The sequence below is a fragment of the Aethalodelphis obliquidens genome, unplaced genomic scaffold (genome assembly GCF_003676395.1).
Source record: "Aethalodelphis obliquidens isolate GAN/ISIS:26980383/991018 unplaced genomic scaffold, ASM367639v1 scaffold1, whole genome shotgun sequence".
Classification (NCBI taxonomy): Eukaryota; Metazoa; Chordata; class Mammalia; order Artiodactyla; family Delphinidae; genus Aethalodelphis; species Aethalodelphis obliquidens.
The window spans coordinates 106,814,872-106,836,030 of NW_020837945.1; the positions used below are offsets into that span (position 1 = coordinate 106,814,872).

A 21,159-nucleotide genomic window follows, 5' to 3' on the forward strand; every position below is an offset into this window, starting at 1 on the left:
GCAGCATGTTCTCAGGCTCCCAGAACAATGTTGATAAAGTTTCAGTTCTTAAAGAACAGATAATGTTTATTCATATCTGCAAAGTACAAGCATATTTCTATTGCCTGTAGTATGTATTTGATTACCAGGTAATCAGTTAAATCAGTGGTTTAATTACCATTGAACATACACATGTCATGAAAGAACTACAAGAAGTACAGTTCTCTTTCAGTGCAAATTCACTGTGCTGTGCAAGGCCGCTGGCTGTGGTCAGAGGGATTATCATGTGGCCCTTTGCAGTCTTCTGTTGGAACAAGAGTTACCTGCAGTTTCTCAAATCTCTCTCTCTTCCCCAGTCTTGCATTCCAGGGGCTAGACATAGTAAGCTAAGTCAGATTTGGTTGAGTCATAAATCAGGGACTTGGCCATGAAGCATGCAGGGGGCTGAGAGAAGTAAAGAATATCATAAGCACAGAGAATGGGGTAAGAAGTGATAGGTGAGAAGAAACTAACTAAAATAAAATGTCAGCCTCCTCCAGGGATCTCCATACAATCCCAAATCACACTGTCTGAGGAGTGAGGCTCGCTTGTGCTGCATTGCAAGGCCTGTGCATTGCCCACCTCTAGAAGGGCACCATTTACACTGTGGCCTTTGTGAATGACACCCTCTGAACTCATGTGGTGTAGAAGCTAGTCAGTGTAGAAATACTTTAATTTCAAAATGAAGCCATTATAATCTAAATATATGGGAGGAAATTGAACTGTGCACTTTGCCATGCTTCTAAGAGATTTGAATCTCAAGATATTAAGGAAAAGAATAGCTTCCTGAACTGGTTCCATTGCAATTCTGTCTTAGAGAAACTACCATTCAAAACCCTTCTAGCTCTGGGACTTCAGGACTTTTTTCACTGGAATCTGGCATCAGATTTCCCGCATAAGGCAAATTTTTGAGATGCCAGAGTTCTGGGAGCAGGGCAAGAGGCCACTCCTGCAGCCTCTGTTGAATGAATGTTGATTATCTTCTCACCCCAAAGTTTATGTTACCCGCTGTACTATTGGGAAATAGCCAACTGAGGCAGGATGATTCGACTATTAACCCTCACTTTGGTTCTTCAATAGATCTTTTTGTCTTCCTCTATAGGACAAAATATATAACCAGCTGTTTCAAATTTACAACCAGAAAGTTGAGTTTCTGGAAGCTGAATGACATTGCTACTTCCTTTTATGATGTAACTTCTCTGGACAGCAATAAGAAAAAGAAGGTAGAAATAATTAATTAACCAGAAACAGTAAAAACGTTGACTCTGTTTAATGTTAACTGTGATGATTAATGTCATCATCACTGGATTTTAGGTCACATAAGAATGAAACAAGTTACACTTAAACATAACTTGAAAGAAGCAATGGATGAAACTAAGGATTTCAAAGATATAGTGACCTCTGTCATGTGTAACACTGATTTATAGAAAAATAATTTTATGATTATGACATTCACTTCTGCTAGAGACTTTCTGGTTTCCCAGGCTAACTTGACAGAGACGATTTATTTCCTTGGCTTATTTCCTTGATTGCTGTGCTTTCAGTTTGGGTGGTTCCCATTGGGGAACAGTAGTATCTTGAGTTGGGATTTCATGGGTCAATCACGTGGGCTTCCCTCAAGAGAGGTTTGAGCAAGAATGAGAATGTGCCACATAACTCATCCAATTGTACTATACAGATCAAAACCACAATCAAAACTGAAAACAAACTATCAACAAGTCTAAATACTGTGCAAATGAAATTGATACACAATTTATAATAGGATTTATATAATTGAAAATACTTAGGTATAAATTAAATCCTCTTTGACTTCAACTATTATTAGTTGCTGCTTGAATCAGACATAGTAAATCACAACATCTTTGAGTCTCAGATTCTTCTAAACTGGAAGTATCTACATCACAGGATTGTTTTGAATATAAAGGGGCAAAACACACAAAAAGCTTTTAGAATAGTGCCCAACATATAATAACCAACCAATCAATGTTAGCTATTTTTTCCATTTTTGGTGCAAGAAAGTCATCTTCTTACTTAGGATGCTTTGAACACAGCAAAATGTTAAGCCTTTCCTTAGAGCTTCCTGGTGGTGTTCTTGCTACATGACTACGCTACTGAGCCTCAAAATAGCATCAATATCAAAAGCCTCACTTGCTCACCACTTGAAGTACTAGAACTTTGAAGGATTTCGGAGAGACCAAGTGAATGGCTTCAAGCACTGTTACGGGATCTTCTTTCTTGCTAGATCTTCTTCTGTCATGTCCCCAGAGAAATTTATTTCAGTTGTATAGAATTTTATTTCAGCCTGCATGTATTAGCTTTGTATTAAGTTATTTTTGCAATAAGCAACTAGGTGAAAATTTCAGGACACTAAGAGACCTAGAGATTCCAAGGGTCATTAGAATCCCCTTTTCTCTAATCAAAACAGCATTATGGTTGGGGCTTCCCTGGCAGTCCAGTGGTTAAGACTCTGCTTCCACTACAGGGGGCACGGGTTTGATCCCTGGTCGCTGAACTAAGATCCCACATGCCGCCAGGAGTGGCCTAAATAAATAAATAAATTTTTTTTTAAAAAAAACAGCGTTATAGCAGCCCTCCTGGCTGAGGGCTGATTTCTTTCCCCATATACAATAGTCGTAGTTGTAATAACGATCATGATAATGATCAAAGAAACATTATTAAGCACTTGCTCTGTGCTGAGCACACTTCTGTCTGAAAATCTCACTTAAATTAACGCATTTTATGCTCACGTTAACCAGGGTGACCAATTCCTTTTGCCTTGTCCAGGTCTTTCCCAGTTTTAGCACCAAAAATTTCAAGTCCCAGAAGCCACCTCAGTCCCAAGCAAATAGGGATGGTTGATCACACTAAACATCCCTTAGAAATAGATGCTCTTATTATTATTCCAAATTAAGTCACAGAGAGGTTATGTAACTTGCCTAATGACACAAAGCTAGTAAGGAGAAGAGTCTGGCTCCAGAGTCTGGGCTCTGCACCACCACCATGGAACAGAACCGGATTTTGGATGAGGGGTTGGAACAACTGGCCCTAGAATGGCTTCTGAAGGGATGGGCTCTTCAGTCCCTGTCTCAGGGCAGAGACACTGGTTGTGAGAGCATCCCAGAGTCTCTGTCACCTGAATGTTAATGGGCAAGTCTCACTCTGTTCTTTAATGGCAACACAAAACAGCAAGCTGGTACAATATCTGAACAGTTTTCACGTAAGACATTTACAAGCATATATATGCACCAAGAGACACTACAGTCCACTGTGTGTGATTAGATTTCAGCCTTCACATGCAAAATGTCCTGATACCCTGCCTCCTCGGTCAACTTCCCACCCTCTACCTTTTGCTGTGTGAATATTAATAAGACTCTCTTTTTATTAGGACAAGATTTCTTTCTCTACCCAGGTCTTCTTGTTCAGGATAGTTTTATTCTCTATCATTATCATTATTTTTCACTTATTGTAAGATTACAAAATTTCACATTACAACTTAGCTTTGCAGAGAAAACGCACCATCATTTTGTCTAGAACTCCTCGTGAACAACTAACCACTGATTAGTAAGGGGGAAATTAACTGAGTCCTTATTTAAATTTAATCCCATCTGATCATTTGAGTAGTATGTTTAGGAAACAACCTCTCGTTTGAATAAAAATGTTCTTCCTGTTACCCCCTGCCATGCTTATCTCTCTAAGGTGGCATTTGGGGGCATGATGAATTGGGTCCTGTTTCCTTGTGGTTGTGGAAAAGCATCATGCGTGGGGGTAGCGGGGTGAAAGGGAGTGTCTTCTTGCCTAAGGGATAATGTCCTTTGCTTGCTTATCACCCTCTCAGCTAAAGTTATGGGTGATGTTACTTATTTTCCAGGCACTGTGTGCATAGCTCTTACCTAGCAATCTGACTGCAACTCAGCACCCACTGGTGCTGTGGCCCCCTCTGAAGCCTAGCTGGGTCAGTTCTCTCTGCTGTATACTGGACAGAGCTCCTCCCCACTACAGTGATTTCTCTGAAAAGCTGTCCAACAAGAACCTCAGCTGCTTCTTCCTCCTCTTGTCCACTCCATTACAGGGACAAGGGTGGCCCATGGGAGCTGAGCCTTATACCTCCTCTGCTTGCCTCCGAGCTGTGCTTTTAACTAAATTGGCTGCCCTGTACTGGTGCAGAGAGCCACCTAGGAGTGGATCTCCTTCCTAAGGGTCACCACTGCCCTCCATGTTACCATACTTAATCTAATATACTCCCCCTTCCCCAAGCTGAAGTCCAAATATAATGAAGTCAGGACCCACTTCTGATGATGTCACACTTATCTCTCTCCTTCTCTCCACCATCTGCCCTGCCAGAACTGAAAAGTCTTCTCTTTTGCTTCTTCTATGTTATATTCTCCCTACCAACTGTAGAACTGATATAGCTGCCATCCCCTCCACACCACAGGTCTCTAATGGAAGTTCTCCATGCTCAGGGGTTGATAGACTAAAGGGAGATAAAGAAATTTAGAAAATCTTTTCTCAAGACAAAAGCTTTGCTTGCAAGGTGTTGTGCTGTGTAATACAATTTTGGCAGTTAAGAAATGAATTCCTTCTTACTTTAGTCTTCCTCTTTGTATTCTTATAACAGTCTATACCCCATTGCCACTCCACGCCCACCCTAGAGCAAAGTTTTTGAACTCAGGAAGGCAAAAGAGAAAAATAACGTTTAAAACTATAACTATTAGCCTCATTTAATGGTAATTTTGTGAGACATCATTTAAATTACCTCCTTTAACTAACAACTTTTTCATTGTATATGATTTTTTTCTTTTTAAGTTATACAGATAATACATGAATATAAACCCATAGGGAAAGAATTAAAATAATACAGAAGTATATGGAGTAAAATAGGGTTTGCTCCCCACCCTAATCCCACTTCTTGACCCAGAAATAATCACTGTCAATTGTTGATGTGTAGTTTTACAGACCTTTCTCCCATGCATTTATATAAATATATGGGTTTATATACCAATACATAATTTTGACTTCTTTTTTCCAAAATAGAACTTTCTACACCTATGGTTTGTATATTTCTAAATATAAAATTACCAAATTTCCCTTCACATCTCTGAATTTAATTTGCATTATTAAGGTAATCCCTTGCAAAAGATTTTTATTTCATTCTGATGATTCAGAACAAAAGCATCTGTCATGCTTGTTTGACAACTGGCTAGAATTTTTGCCATGAGCAGGAAAATACGCAGGAAAAGTACTTTTGCTCTGGGTGGGGATGTTGCACCCACGTGCATGTGATATGGCCAGTGGCCAGCCAGCTTCTGAGAAAGGATCATGTATTTCTCAGGCAATAATATCATAAACAGAACTTAGTGAAAATGAGACAAAGTCCTCTTTCCTGTTACCTTCCTGCCCTAGATTCTTCATCAAATGAGAAATTTGGTAGTCTTTCCTTAGCACATATTAGTTCAACAACTCACATTTCTGAGAACCGATAGAACCAAGCCCTGGAAATACCAAGATGATTAAAGCAGTGTCTTCGGACATTGAGAAATTTTCAATATTATTTCAAACAGTCATTTCAGAAATTCATCTTCACTTTTGAGAATCTAATTTTTTTTTACCTTGGAATTTCTTTCCTTCTGTTTCCTGCATCAAAGTTGTGGAATAATTGTTATTCTGTTCAAAACTTCTAAACTTGAATTGGGTAGTGACAGGGGAGTATAGTCTCAGTCTAAGATAAAAATATATTTTGCAAATCATATGGAATTAAAGTTTGATAAGTGGTCCACACTGGCTTGTGATGTCTTCTTCCATTTTTTTTTTTTTCAGGCAAAAGCAAGAGTATTTTTATGTGATGAGTTTGTTCTACATTTTTTGCCCAAAATTGTAATTTATGTTTTACTTCAAAAACATGATCTTTAAAATACTGTGGAAATGTTCTCATCAGACAAATTACCGGTTTCATTTCCTCCTATTCTTTTTCTGTCCAATTTAGGATATTTATACAGTTAAATGACAGTATTATTCATTCATTCAGGGTCAGTATTTTGAATTCCATGTCTTTGAAATATATCAAAGGAGAGTTAATTGGGAGATGGAAGAAATGGCTTCAGTGGTTCCTGTCTGGCTAGTGTCGGACAGGAGAGGGAAATCTACTCCAACAGACCCTGTTGCCATCTGTCCTGTATTGAGTGCTGAGAGTAAGTCCTGGCAGCCCTGGGCAAATGTCCAACCCTGCTTTGGACAATCATCAAAGACACATTTCTTCATGGGCCCCTAGAGGCCCTCATTGAATCATAGAATTTCTGAGCTAAAAAGTACATTCTAGTACGGCAGTTCCTAAAAAATTAAACATAGAATTACCGTATGACCCGACAATCTCACTTCTGGGTATATATCCAAAAGAATTGAAATCAGGGTCTAAAAGAGATATTTGTACACCCATGTTTATAACATTATTCACAATAGCCAAAAGGTGGAAACAACCCGAATGTCCATTGACGGGTGAATGATGACTGGATAAACAAAATATGTTATATGCATACGATGGAGAATTATTCAGCCTTAAAGAGGAATGAAATTCTGATACAGTCTACAAATTATATGAAACTTGAAGACATTATGCTAAATGAAATAAGCCAGAAACAAAAGGATAAATATGATCCCTTATATATGATTCCACTTACGTGAAGCACTTAGAGCAGTCAAATTCATAGAGACAGAAAACAGAATAGTGGTTCCCTGAGTTTGAGGGGAGAGGGAAACGGACAAGTATAGTTTAATGGGTATAGATTTTCAGATGGGGAAGATGAAAATGTTCTGGAGATGGATGGTGGTGATGACTGTACAACAATATGAATGTACTTAAATGCCACTAAACTGTACACCGAGAAATGGTTAAAATGGTAAATTTCATGTTATATTTATTTTACCACAATAAAAAATCCTTACCCTCATGGAGCTTACAATCTAGGAGAAAAAGAAAGATAATAAGCAATTAGAAATGTAAAATTTTTTAAAGTACAGTTTAGATCAGCTTTGGCCTGCCATCATTTTTACAGATAAGAAGTGAGAAGACAGAAGAGATAACAAGAGTCTACTCACTAAGACCCTGGTTGTCTGACTCCTGGGCCAGTGATGTTTCCATTGAACCATACTTCCTTTTTGAGGTACTTCTGTTACCTCTATTTTATCTAAGCTGTTCAATAATATACTGGAAAGAGAACAGGCTTTGGAACCTGGGTTCAAATTCCAGCTCCTAGAAGTTTGACCTTGAGATTTCCTTCTCTATAAAGTGGGGATAACTAAACCTACTTCATAAGGGTTCAGTGTAATCTGTTACACTTACACCTAGGTATGAAGTAAGTAGTCAAAGAAAATTAGCTCCCTCTTTGCCAAGTTCTTCAAATGCCTTCTCTGAATTTGTTGCTTATTTATGTTATGTTCAATGTGCTAATACTTTCAACCTAGCAATTTCTGCAAAGATATTCCTGTATTTGAGTTTTTATAAATCATTCTAGAAATACAGTTTGGATATGGAGAAGAATGATTCAGTTGAAAAACCTGGGAAACAAGCCAGAAACACTCATTTGACCCTTATTTAGCTGGGAGAGAACTTTTAAAGTGTAAGTTTGGTAAAGAATTCAAAAGAGCTAACTTATTCCTTTTTCCAAAAAATAAAGCCAACTCTTTGATATTTCCACTAGCTATAAAAAACTCGAAGTCATTCTCTATTTTTATTCTTAAAAGGCACTTATCTCTAAATAAAAACTATATAATGGCATGGATTAGACACAAGTACAACCCTGGAAGATGAGTTGTGTCTCATCTCCCAAAAAGAATGGTGTGTTTCTGAGATCCAATATATTTAGAAAAATAGTCACACTTATCAACTGTTAGCAGAGAATCACAGGGCATCACAGCTACCACCACAGTCCCCCTTCACCTGATTCTACAGCTTTCGCCACCTCTAAGAACTATAAGCCTAGTTATTTAATTATTCCGTCTGAATTTAGCATCCTCTCCTACTTCCTCCTACCACATTTGAGGATAAAAGAGATCAGTTATTCCCAATTTACATAGGCCTCTAAAGAACTTCTCTTTATTGATTTGCCACAGCTCTTTATATTTTATGAGAAGATTTGTCTTATCCCCAGATTAGAGAATTATGTTGACTATATAGTAATTGCATAGAAATTAATGCCTTGGGTTATATTTCTAAGCCTGAACAACTTATGTTGTCTTGTTAAACATACTGGTAATTTATTTTGGATTGTCCATCCTGTTCCTGCAGAAGCTACAGATAGCTCAACTGGGGAAGTTCAAGATCATTAAACAATACGACTTTGCATGAGGTCTTATCACTTTGTGAACAAAACATGGATCTTACATTTTAATGAACTTGGGTCTTGGATCTTACATTTTAATGAACTTGGGTCTTTATCCTGGCTCTGCATCTTAATTGATTAAGTCATTTAACTCTCTGACACTTTTACCTCTTAAGTGAAAAGAGATAATAGATAATTATAAGGATTAAATGATAATTATATAAAACATCTAATGGAGTGATTGGTAAAGAAGTAAATACTTATATTAGTTATTCCACACATCAACTTGCTCTAATATTTTAAGTAGTACACACACACACAAACTAAAATCTGATTTTTATTTTTGATTATGGTTTTACTTGATTTCGAATTTCCACTAGACTTTTTTTTTTCATCTTTACTGGAGTATAATTGCTTTACAATGTTGTGTTAGTTTCTGCTGTATAACAAAGTGAATCAGCTATATGTATACATATATCCTCATATCCCTGCCCTCTTGAGCCTCCCTCCCACACTCCCTATCCCACCCCTCTAGGTGGTCACAAAGCATCGAGCTGATCTCCCTGTGCTATGTGGCTGCTTTCCACTAGCCATCCATTTTACACTGGTAGTGTATATATGTCAACGTCAATGCTACTCTCTCACTTTGTCCCAACTTCCCCATCCCCCGCTGTGTCCTCAAGTCCATTCTCTACCTCTGCGTCTTTATTCCTGCCCTGCCACTAGGTTCATCAGTACCAGTTTGTTTTTTTGTTTTTATTTATTTTTGGCTGCGTTGGGTCTTCATTGCTGCATGCAGACTTTCTTTAGATGCAGCGAGTGGGGGCTATTCTTCGTTGCGGTGCATGTGCTTCTTATTGTGGTGGCTTCTCTTGTTGCAGAGCACGGGCTCTAGGTGCATGGGCTTCAGTAGTTGTGGTGCATGGGCTCAGTAGTTGTGGCTCATGGACTCTAAAGCACAGGCTCAGTAGTTGTGGCCCAGGGCTTAGTTGCTCCACGGCATGTGGGATCTTCCCGGACCAAGGACTGAACCCATGTCACCTGCATTGGCAGGTGTATTCTTAACCACTGCACCACCAGGGAAGTCCCAGAACCATTTTTTAGATTCCGTACATATGTATTAGCATATAGTATTTGTTTTTCTCTTTCTGACTTACTTCACTCTATATGACAGACTCTAGGTCCATCCACCTCATTACAAATAACTCAATTTCATTCCTTTTTATGGCTGAGTAATATTCCATTGTATATATGTGCCACATCATATTTATCCATTCATCTGCTGATGGACACGTAGGTTGCTTCCATGTCCTGGCTATTGTAAATAGTGCTGCAATGAACATTGTGGGTACATGTATCTTTTTAAATTATGGTTTTCTCAGAGTATATGCCCAGTCGTGGGATTGCTGGGTTATATGGTAGTTCTATTTTTAGTTTTTTAAGGAACCTCTGTACTGTTCTCCATGGTGGCTTATCAGTTTACATTCCCACCAACAATGCAGGAGGGTTCCCTTTTCTCCACACCCTCTCCAGCATTTATTGTTTCTAGATTTTTTGATGATGGTCGTTCTGACTGGTGTGAGATGATACCTCATTGTGGTTTTGATTTGCATTTCTCTAATGATTAGTGATGTTGAGTATATTTTCATGTGTTTGTTGGCAATCTGTATGTCTTCTATGGAGAAATGTGTATTTAGGTCTTCTGCCCATTTTTGGATTGGGTTGTTTGTTTTTTTGATATTGAGCTGCATGAGTTGCTTGTATATTTTGGCGATTACTCCTTTGTCAGCTGCTTTGTTTGCAAATATTTTCTCACATTCTGAGGGTTGTCTTTTCGTCTTGTTTATGGTTTCCTTTGCTGTGCAAAAACTTTTAAGTTTCATTAGGTACCATTTGTTTTTTTGTGTGTTTATTTCCATTTCTCTAGGAGGTGGGTCAAAAAGGATCTTGCTGTGATTTATGTCATAGAATGTTCTGCTTATATTTTCCTCTAAGAGTTTTACAGTGTCTGGTCTTACATTTAGGTGTTTAATCCATTTTGAGTTTATTTTTGTGTGTGGTATTAAGAAGTGTTCTAATTTCATTCTTTTACATGTAGCTGTCCAGTTTTCCCAGCACCACTTATTGAAGAGGCTGTCTTTTCTCCATTTTATATTCTTGCCTCCTTTATCAAAGATAAGGTGACCATATGTGCGTGGGTTTATCTCGGGCTTTCTATCCTGTTCCATTGATCTATATTTCTGTTTTTGTGCCAGTACCATAGTGTTTTGATTACTGTAGCTTTGTAGTATAGTCTGAAGTCAGGGAGTCTAATTCCTCCAGCTCCATTTTTCGTTCTCAAGATTGCTTTGGCTATTTGGGGTCTTTTGTGTTTCCATACAAATGATGAAATTATTTGCTCTAGTTCTGTGAAAAATGCCATTGGTAATTTAATAGGGATTGCATTGAATTTGTAGATTGCTTTGAGTAGTATAGTCATTTTCAGTGTTGATTCTTCCAATCCAACAACATGGTATATCTCTCCATCTGTTGGTACCATCTTTGATTTCTTTCATCAGTGTCTTATAGATTTCTGCATTCAGGTCTTTTGCCTCCTTAGGTAGGTTTATTCCTAGGTATTTTATTCTTTTTGTTGCAATGGCAAATGGGAGTGTTTCCTTATTTTCTCTTTCTGATTTTTTGTTGATAGTGTATAGGAATGCAAGAGATTTCTGTGCATTAATTTTGTATCCTGCTACTTTACCAAATTCATTGATTAGCTCAAATGGTTTTTTCGTGGCATCTTTAGGATTTTCTATGTATAGTATCATGTCGTCTGCAAACAGTGACAGTTTTACTTCTTTTCCAAATTGGATTCCTTTTATTTCTTTTCCTTCTCTGATTGCTGTGGCTAAAACTTCCAAAACTATATGTTTAATAATAGTAGTGAGAGTGTACGCCCTTGTCTTGTTCCTGATCTTAGTGGAAATGGTTTCAGTTTTTCACCATTGAGAATGTTGTTGACCATGAGTTTGTCATATATGGCCTTTATTATGTTGAGGTAAGCTCCCTCTATGCCTACTTTCTGGAGGTTTTTATCATAAATGGGTGTTGAATTTTGTTGAAAGCTTTTTCTGCATCTACTGAGATGATCATATGGTTTTTATTCTTCATTTGTTAATATGGTGTATCACTTTGATTGATTTGTATATGTTGAAGAATGCTTGCATTCCTGGGATAAACCCCACTTGATCATGGTGCATGATCCTTTTAATGTGCTGTTGGATTCTGTTTGCTAGTATTTTGTTGAGGACTTTTGCATCTATGTTCATCAGTGATATTGGCCTGTAGTTTTCTTTCTTTGTGACATCCTTGTCTGGTTTTGGTATCAAGATGATGGTGGCCTCGTAGAATGAGTTTGGGAGTGTTCCTCCCTCTGCTATATTTTGGAAGAGTTTGAGAAGCATAGGTGTTAGCTCTTCTCTAAATGTTTGATAGAATTTGCCTGTGAAGCCATCGAGCCCTGGGCTTTTGTTTGTTGGAAGATTTTTAATCACGGTTTCAATTTCAGTGCTTGTGATTGGTCTGTTCATATTTTCTATTTCTTACTGGTTCAGTCTTGGAAGGTTGTACGTTTCTAAGAATTTGTCCATTTCTTCCAGGTTGTCCATTTTATTGGCATAGAGTTGCTTGTAGTAGTCTCTCATGATCCTTTGTATTTCTGCGGTGTCAGTTTTACTTCTCCTTTTTTTGTTTCTAATTGTGTTGATCTGAGTCTTCTCCCTTTTTTCCCTGATGAGTCTGGCTAATGGTTTGTCAATTTTGTTTATCTTCTCAAAGAACCAGCTTTTAGTTTTATTGAGTTTTGCTTTTGTTTCCTTCACTTCATTTCTTTTTTTAAAAAAATTAATTAATTTATTTATTTTTGGCTGCATTGGGTCTTCGTTGCTGCACGCAGCCTTCCTCCAGTTGTGGTGAGTGGGGGCTACTCTTCATTGCAGTGCGCTGGCTTCTCATTGCAGTGACTTCTCTTGTTGTGGAGCACGGGCTCTAGGTGTGTGGGCTTCAGTAGTTGTGGTGCCTGGGCTTGGTAGTTGTGGCTCATGGGCTTAGATGATCCACAGCATGTGGGATCTTCTGGACCAGGGCTCGAACCCATGTCCCCTGCATTGGCACTCTACCACCAGGGAAGCCCTCCTTCATTTCTTTTTCATTTATTTCTGCTCTGATCTTTATGATTTCTTTCCTTCTGCTAACTTTGAGGGGTTTTTTTTTCTTCTTTCTCTAATTGTTTTAGGTGTAAGCTTAGGTTGTTTATTTGAGATTTTTCTTGTTTATTGAGGTAGAATTGTATTGCTATAAAGTTCCTTCTTAGGACTGCTTTTGCTGCATCCCATACGTTTTGGGTCGTTGTGTTTTCATTGTCATTTGTTTCTAGGTATTTTTTGATTTCCTCTTTGATTTCTTCAGTGATCTCTTGGTGGTTTAGTAGCATACTGTTTAGCCTCCATGTGTTTGTGTTTTTTACAGGTTTTTTTCCTGTAATTGATATCTAGTCTCATAGCGTTGTGGTCAGAAAAGATGCTCAATATGATTTCAATTTTCTTAAATTTACTGAGGCTTGATTTGTGACCCAAGATGTGTTCTGTCTTGGAGAATGTTCTGTTTGCACTTGAGAAGAAAGTGTATTCTGTTGTTTTTGAATGGAATGTCCTATAAATATCAATTAACTCCATTTGGTCTAATGTGTTTAAAGCTTGTGTTTCCTTATTAATTTTCTGTTTGGATGATCTGTCCATTGGTGTAAGTGGGGTATTAAAGTCCCATACTATTTTGTGTTACTGTCGATTTCCCCTTTTATGGCTGTTAGCATTTGCCTTATGTATTGAGGTGCTTCTATGTTGGGTGCATAGATATTTACAATTGTTACATCTTCTTCTTGGATTGATCCCTTGATCATTATGTAGTGTCCTTCCTTGTCTCTTCTAATAGTCTTTATTTTAAAGTCTATTTTGTCTGCTATGAGTATTGCTTTTTGAATTTCCACTAGACTTTTAAAATATTATTATAAATTATAACTCCTTTCTGACAAGATAGGGTGCTTTCAGGGTTCCATGGCTATATCCCACTTCTGAAACATTATGATATAATTTAGTACTATTTCTAATTTTAAAATGTTTTCTAGAATGTTAATTGGTAGAATTTCTAACTTTTTTTACATTAATATTTTACAACCATAAAATGAATAAAGAAGTATTTCTTTACCAAGATCATAACAAGATTACTAGCATCTGAAGTATAGCTAAAATACAAGTGGCTAAGCTGAGGAAGAATGTTCACATTAACAAATAGCTGTATCTCAGGACTTCCCTGGTGGTCCAGTGGTAAAGAATCTGCCTTCCAATGCAGGCGACGTGGGTTCGATCCCTGGTCGGGAAACTAAGATCTCACATGCTACGGGGCAACTAAGCCTGCATGCTGCAACTACTGAGCCTGCACGCCTCAACTAGAGAGCCCACGTGCCACAAGCTACAGAGCCCATGCGCTGTGTAGAGAGAAAATCCATGTGCCACAACTAGAGAGAAGCCTGTGCACCACAACTAGAGAGAAGCCCTTGTGCCACAACAAAAGATCCTATGTGCTGCAACTAAGACCGGATGCAACTAAAAAATATAAATAAATAAATAAACAAATAGCTATATCTTTCATGCCAGATGTGAAAATGTGGAATGTTTAGTTAAATTTAAGCCAAAATTTCAACATGAAAATTAGTATTGTATTATTACTATTATAATTTCTCATTATTTTCATGGGAATATCCTACTGGTTTTATCATTGTTGCTCCAGAAGGAATCAGAAAGAATATAATAAAATATTATTATTATGTTTTGAGGTAAGCTTCTCTATGCCAGGTACTATGGTGGGTACTAAATACACAAAGTTTTTTTTTTTTTAAGATGTTGGGGGTAGGATTTTATTAATTAATTTATTTATTTTTGCTGTGTTGCGTCTTCGTTTCTGTGTGAGGGCTTTCTCTAGTTGTGGCAGGCGGGGGCCACTCTTCATCGCGGTGCGCGGGCCTCTCACTATCGCGGCCTCTCTTGTTGCAGAGCACAGGCTCCAGACGCGCAGGCTCAGTAGTTGTGGCTCACGGGCATAGTTGCTCCACGGCATGTGGGATCCTCCCAGACCAGGGCTTGAACCTGTGTCCCCTGCATTAGCAGGCAGATTCTCAACCACTGCACCACCAGGGAAGCCCCACAAAGATTTTTAAGAGAGAAAGAGAGGAGGGTGGAAGGGAAAGAGAGGGAAAGGAAGAGGAAAAGAACTCTGCCTTTTATCGTGGACAGAGATAAAAATACTAAGAGTGTGACTCAGGCTCCTCACTGTTGAAGTGGGAGTTTACAGGTAAGCAAAGGGTGGAGGCTAAATGATCCATGTGGTAATGAATTAGAATTGAAACCATGGGTATGAACTCATGTTTAGTTTAATATAGTTACAGATGGTTGCATATAGAAATACTTGTAAATAGATATGTGTACATATACACACATAATTTCCCTGCTTTGTCACCTTAGGAAGCCAAGGAACAGCGAGCATACCTAGTACCTAACTCTTAGTTTCTAACACAGTTCTCCAGTGAAAGGAACCAAAAGTCCTTGGAGAAACAGCTGATTCTAAGACAGGGCAGGAAACATACAAGATGAGCCTGGAACATCTTGTATGTGAGATATAAGTAAGGAAGTGATGAACAAACAAATAAAAAAGCACACACACAATGATCACAGCACATCAAATGGACACAGGAACCAACTGAAAGAGCTCCCTGTGGCCAAAGCTGGAACAGTTAGAGCAACAAAATAAACAAAATAATATTGAATTATAAAATAAATATCTGTGAGTACATACTGATAGAATAATTGGCCAAATAATTTGAATGTAATAACTAGAAGAGGAAGAGACAAATTTGTGCAGAAGAATTCCACATACTTTATGCAGCTATTCTGCCCTCAGGAGGTGAAGCTAACTCCCCACTCTTTAAGTATGGGTTGCACATTGTGACTTCTTTTCAAAGAGGGCAGTTTGGAAAGTGGGGAAAAAAAAGAGTAACTTTACAGTGGAGAAATCTGGTGAACACTACCTCAGCCAGATGTTCAAGGTCAACATCAATAGTCATAGGGCATGTAGATCAAATGTACTCTCCATATGATATGAGGAAAATGGCACTTTATCTCTGTGGTTTTCCTCCCCCAAATTCGATATCTCAGTCTGTTCATGAGAAAAACAGACAAATCCCAACTGAGAAACATTTTACAAAATGTTTCAAAACTGTGAAGATCATCAAAAACAAGGAAAGTCTGAGAAATTGTCACAGCCAAGAGGAGCCTAAGGAGACATGAGTAAATGTTCTGTAGTGTCCTGAATGGAATCTTGGAACAGAAGAAAGACACTAAGTATAAACTAAGGAAATCTGAATAAACTATGGACTTAAGTTTATAATAACGTGTCAGTATTGGTTCATTACTTGTAACAAATGTATCATACCAACTTCTTTTTGGCTGCATTGGGTCTTCATTGCTGCGCGTGGACTTTCTCTAGTTGTGGCGAGTGGGGACTACTCTTCATTGCGGTGTGCGGGCTTCTCATTGTGGTGGCTTCTCTTGCTGTGGAGCCGGGGCTCTAGGCGCGTGGGCTTCAGTAGTTGCAGCACACAGGCTCAGTAGTTGTGGCACGCGGGCTCTAGGGCACAGACCCAGTAGTTGTGGCACATGGGCTTAGTTGCTTCGCGGCGTGTGGGATCTTCCAGGACCAGGGATTGAACCCGTGTCCCCAGCATTGGCAGGTGGATTCTTAACCACTGTGCCACCAGGAAAGTCCCTCATAGCAACTTAAGATATTAATAAGAGGGGAAACTGGGTTATAGTATATAGGGAACTCTCTATATATTGTAATTATATACAATATATAAATATATAATAATTATACATTCATATATTATAATTATATATATGCAATTTTTCTGTAAATCTAAAAGTATTCTAAGGCAAAAGTTTGTTTAAGAATACTAACATAGGACTTCCCTGGTGGCGCAGTGGTTAAGAATCCACCTGCCAAATGCAGGGGACATGGAGGAGCCCTGGTCCGGGAGGATCCCACATGCTGCGGAGCAACTAGGCCCGTGCGCCACAACTACTGAGCCTGCACTCTAGAGCCCGCAAGCCACAACTACTGAAGCCCATGCACCTAGAGCCCGTACTCCGCAACAAGAGAAGCCACTGCAATGAGAAGCCTGTGCACCACAATGAAGAGAAGCCCCTGCTCGCTGCAACTAGAAGAAAAAAAAAAAAAGCCCACGTGCAGCAACAAAGACCCAATGCAGCCAAAAATAAATAAATAAATAAATTTATAAAAAATAAAAGGACCAAAGCAAAAAAAAAAAAAATGCTAACAAAATTTTAATACAGTACAATGAATGCAATGTAGGAATAAAAGCATATGAACTGTGGGAGAAAAGTGTGAGAGGAAAAACAGAATTCCAAAATGATCCTTAAATACTTTGACTTAAAAGAAGATCAGGGCTTCCCTGGTGGCGCAGTGGTTGAGAGTCCGCCCGCCGCTGCAGGGGACGCGGGTTCGTGCCTTGGTGCACGGCTGGGCCCGTGAGCCATGGCCGCTGGGCCTGCGCGTCCGGGGCCTGTGCTCCACAGCGGGAGAGGCCACAGCAGTGAGAGGCCCGAGTACCGCAAAAAAAAAAAAAAAAAATCAAATGCTCTTTTGTATCATGTCTTTAAATTTATCCATGTGTGTAATGTATATATTTTGGGTATTTCAACTTACAACACATTATATTATACAGTTCTTGCTGCTCATGTTAACTTCAGTATTTTTAAAGACCAAACCAAATCCTTTGATTTTTTTTTTTTTTTTTTTACAAAAATAAGCCACAATCTACCAAAAGTAAAGAAATAACAATCAGATTTGGTGGAATATGAGAAGCATTCTATATTTAGCGAAGCATGACCTCCTCTCTTTTCAACATTTAATCTAGAAAAGTAAACAGTTTGGGCATCAATTGTATAAATAAAAAATATCTTAATAACCCAGATACAGTAACCTTACTACCCGGAATTACCTTGAATATTCATGCCTTATGTGATTTTTTTCAGGGTGTTCCCTACTCTTAAAATGCTTGTCTCTCTCACATTTTTTCTAAGTTCAAAATCTTGGCTTAGCTTTCAAGGTCACCTCAAATATTTCCTCCACCAGGAAGCCTCACCTGGTTCCCCAAGGATGATAGCTGCTCATTGCTGTGAGTGGTCAATACTGTGTGTCCCTCCATTATCCCATGGACTTAATTTACAACTGTTGTTTATAGGTGTTTCTCCCATTTGGCTGTAAACTTCTTAAGAGCAAGGTCAGAATCATGGCTCCTCTTGGTCTCTGCACAGTGTCTGACACCCATTCATTCATCCAACACCATTTATTGCACGCCCACCATTCAATACCATGGAATGAACAGGAGGGAGAAAATTACAGAGAAAAATTAACAACTAAATGTTAATGTTGGAAAATCTTTCTAATCCAGCAAAGCTCAGAAAAAAAAAAATGAGGAGAAAAATATTGAAACAGATCCAGTTTACTGAAAGCATTATATCACAGAACTGATGTGTTTTTATCACTGGTATATATGCTTCTAGGTAAAGGGCAAAGCTTCTATCGCTTTGCCCATTTTCCGTGATCTGGGACCCCTGTGGTTTGTGTATAGAAAGCTGGTAGGCTCAGGGCAAGTAAAATAAATTGAATCAATGTTCATTTTCAAAAGAAAACATGAACGAGCAGTAATTTAGGGGAAGGAAAAAGAGAAAAATGTTTTTTTCGTGGCAGAGGCCTGAAGTCCAACTTGGACTGTCAAGCTACTGCACAGGTTCTTACAAACGATCTTTTTCCCTTTTGAAACTTTCTGTTAAAGCAAAACAAGGTGCTGTCTCAATGTATACGTTACAGCTAGATTGATTTCCAATAGAACCATTTTTTGTGTATGCGCTCTTATGGAATTCTTGGTTTCTGCCTTCTTTAGTATTGATTAATTTAAATTCAATTTTTCAATGCCAAAAAAATATTTTTAATTACCATTTTCAAACAATTTCTGATAGGGCAATTTTAAGTGGATATTGTGCTCTATTCTGTTCTGTGAAGTCTTTCCCTGTCAGTGGCAGGCCTCCTGGTCTTTTCCACTGAACTTTCAAGCACTCTTTATATCTCATGATCCACTCACCCACAGAATGCAGAAATGATTTCTGATTTCATGCAAGATTTTGAATGCTTAAATTTCCCCCAAACAGCTAACATCATGAAAACTAGTCCTCTTTTATACCAATGGTTCAGAATCACACAGAAAGTTATTATTTATTAAGATTTCTAAATATGTTTCTAAATTGCCCTGTGGCTTTATTGTTTGGTTTCCAATGTCGTCTTCTCTAATCTGTCATTGGCCACCCTCCCTTAACTCTTCCAAACTCTTTCCCAAAAGCCTGTTATTCCTTCACACCTGAGCCCTGTTGGTGCACAGATAAGCTTCCCCCATCCCCACAATTCTCTAGGGAACCCCATGCACTCTCATGGGTTGGGACTGACTCTACCACCTTATTAGGGTTCCCATCATCTTTTAATAAACTCTAGTCCATTTCCATTTTTAATTAGGGCATAATTGATCTATTTATTTTCAAAATATTTCATTTAACATGTAAGATTAATTCTGAAACAATAAATACCCCATGAGCTATCGATATGACTCTACAGATTTAAAAATTCCCAGTATGGTAGAGCCTAAAGCATCCCAACGTGGCAACAGTTTGGCTGAGTTCAAATCCTGGTTCTGCCACAGGTAGGGCAAACTTGAGCAATTTTTTCTGGATCCCTGAGCATCATTCATCTCTCCAGACACTCTCTTTAGAGCATCTATTGCGTGCCACGTGCCAAGGTCATAGTGGTGAACAAGGCAGTCACAGTGGTTCACTAAGTTGACCCTTTAATGGGCTAAGATTCCTCATACTTAAAATAGAAACAGCAACACCCATCCTGTAGGGTTGTAAAAATCAAATGGCTCCTAAACATGGCTCCTCAGCATCTCTGCTCTATGCCACCACCACCATGCTCCCCCACTTTCTTGTTCCTAAAGGATGATCTCTTTAAGTTTCCCTGCTGAAGCTCTTCAAGATGAAATAACCTTTTTGAACCAGGACAGTTCACAGGAAGCCACCCCCTGGCCAGAGTTATTCTGGGGGTTGTTTCTGGGGCCTCTGTACAACCAAGAGAACAGTGCCCCTGGTCATGGCACACCATCACTGCCCAGAAAATGCCTCGGTTTCCTTCACCCATTTGTTTATGCTTCCCAGGTTATTTCAAAGTTCCCAATCATATGGAAATGACACCTATCTCCCTTTCTATTGGTAAGAGGTTTTTTCCTCCCATGCAAGTTGCTTGGAGACTTCTCATCCATTGTTAATCAAAAGAAAAAGAGGAATAGAATACAACTTGCTTAAAGCAGCTACATTTAAATCTACATTCCATGAAATGGATCTACTCCCAAATCCATAGTTGTTTGAAGTTATTAGCTCACAGACTGAAAACTAAAGAATGTATTTCTAAAGATGTTTGTATGTTGAAGTATAAGGTGTAACTCTGGGAAGAATCTAATGTTTAATGCTATGTGTATTTGTTTCTAGATTCTGTTAGAAGTTGTGTAGCAAAGCTGTTCTTCACTTGCTCCCTAAAGGGTCATTATTGCCTCTACAGTAAATCCAGTTTTATTCTCATCAGCCAAGAACCTCAGCCGTGGATCCAGATCATGTTCCTATTTCAGCAGGTGTGTATAATTCACATTCATCGTGGCTCCTTGATGAGAACAACTCACATTTTGATGTGAATCAAATTGTTTATGAATATAAAAAACAGCATTGATTTTTCTTCCTTTTCTTGAAATAACGATCTTGTTCTTCTTCTACCTTACTAATGTTTTTCAAATGGGTTTCATCTTTGGCTTTGTTCTTAACAGTTGTCAGTTTTCTGAAAGCAAACCAAGAAAACTTGATTTTACTTTTGCCCCTTCAGTCTTATTTTATTGACTTAGTCTGATTATTTGTTTTTCTCTTTGAGCAAACTCACCAAAAAACATGTTTATGCTGCTTTTCTTCTTTGTTCTTTTTACTATAATGTTTCCTTTCTTCTTCCACACCTTTGATATTATGTGATCTGGATGAAGCCTGACTTTGAGGTAAATAAAAATCAAATCTTTGACATGATAGTTACAAACCCAGTGCTAGCCTTGTATGCTGGGCCAGACTCTTCCCCTTCTCTGTCAGTTTATGCCTTCATGCAGTTCTCAAATTAACAGATTCCAGTCTAAATGGACCTCTTTGGAATGATGATTAATTAAATCAGGTCCTGCTCTTCTTTAAGTGAAAGATCATATGCTGTATAAGTTTCTGGTAATAATCAAGAAATTCCCAGATGTGTCCACATTTTTTTTAACTTTTTATTTTATATTGGAGTATAGCTGATTAACAACGTTGTGATAGTTTCAGGTGCACAGCAAAGCATGTGTGCACATTTTGGGTTTCACAATCAATCTGTTACTGCTCTTAACCTTTTTAAATCTGTGGGCAACTTACTCAGGGTATAAGATCCTCTGCCTTTTCCCACTCAGTATAAAAAGCAGCTCATCTTGAGGATAACAATAAGATTTTTCTGGAAAAAAAATTGTTATTCACTTACTAAATAGAAACTTTGTACACAAAGACCACCTAGAGAGTCTTATAAGTCAATGTTTGGACAGTCATTGACATAGAAA

General features: G+C 38.3%; 1 protein-coding gene and 1 long non-coding RNA gene across 2 annotated transcripts in view; one reads left to right on the top strand and one right to left on the bottom strand.

Moving 5' to 3' along the window:
* Window positions 1-19,427, bottom strand: part of LOC113623798 (uncharacterized) — a 30,573-nt gene extending 11,146 nt beyond the window's left edge. Inside the window, exon 1 of the long non-coding RNA XR_003434070.1 lies at window positions 17,587-19,427. This is a non-coding gene — a long non-coding RNA (uncharacterized LOC113623798). The remainder of the gene's footprint in view (window positions 1-17,586) is intronic.
* Window positions 1-21,159, top strand: part of VEPH1 (ventricular zone expressed PH domain containing 1) — a 209,491-nt gene that overhangs the window by 135,816 nt on the left and 52,516 nt on the right. The window contains exon 9 of the mRNA XM_027113273.1: window positions 20,036-20,175. Coding sequence (XP_026969074.1) covers window positions 20,036-20,175 — 140 coding nt within the window. The remainder of the gene's footprint in view (window positions 1-20,035; window positions 20,176-21,159) is intronic.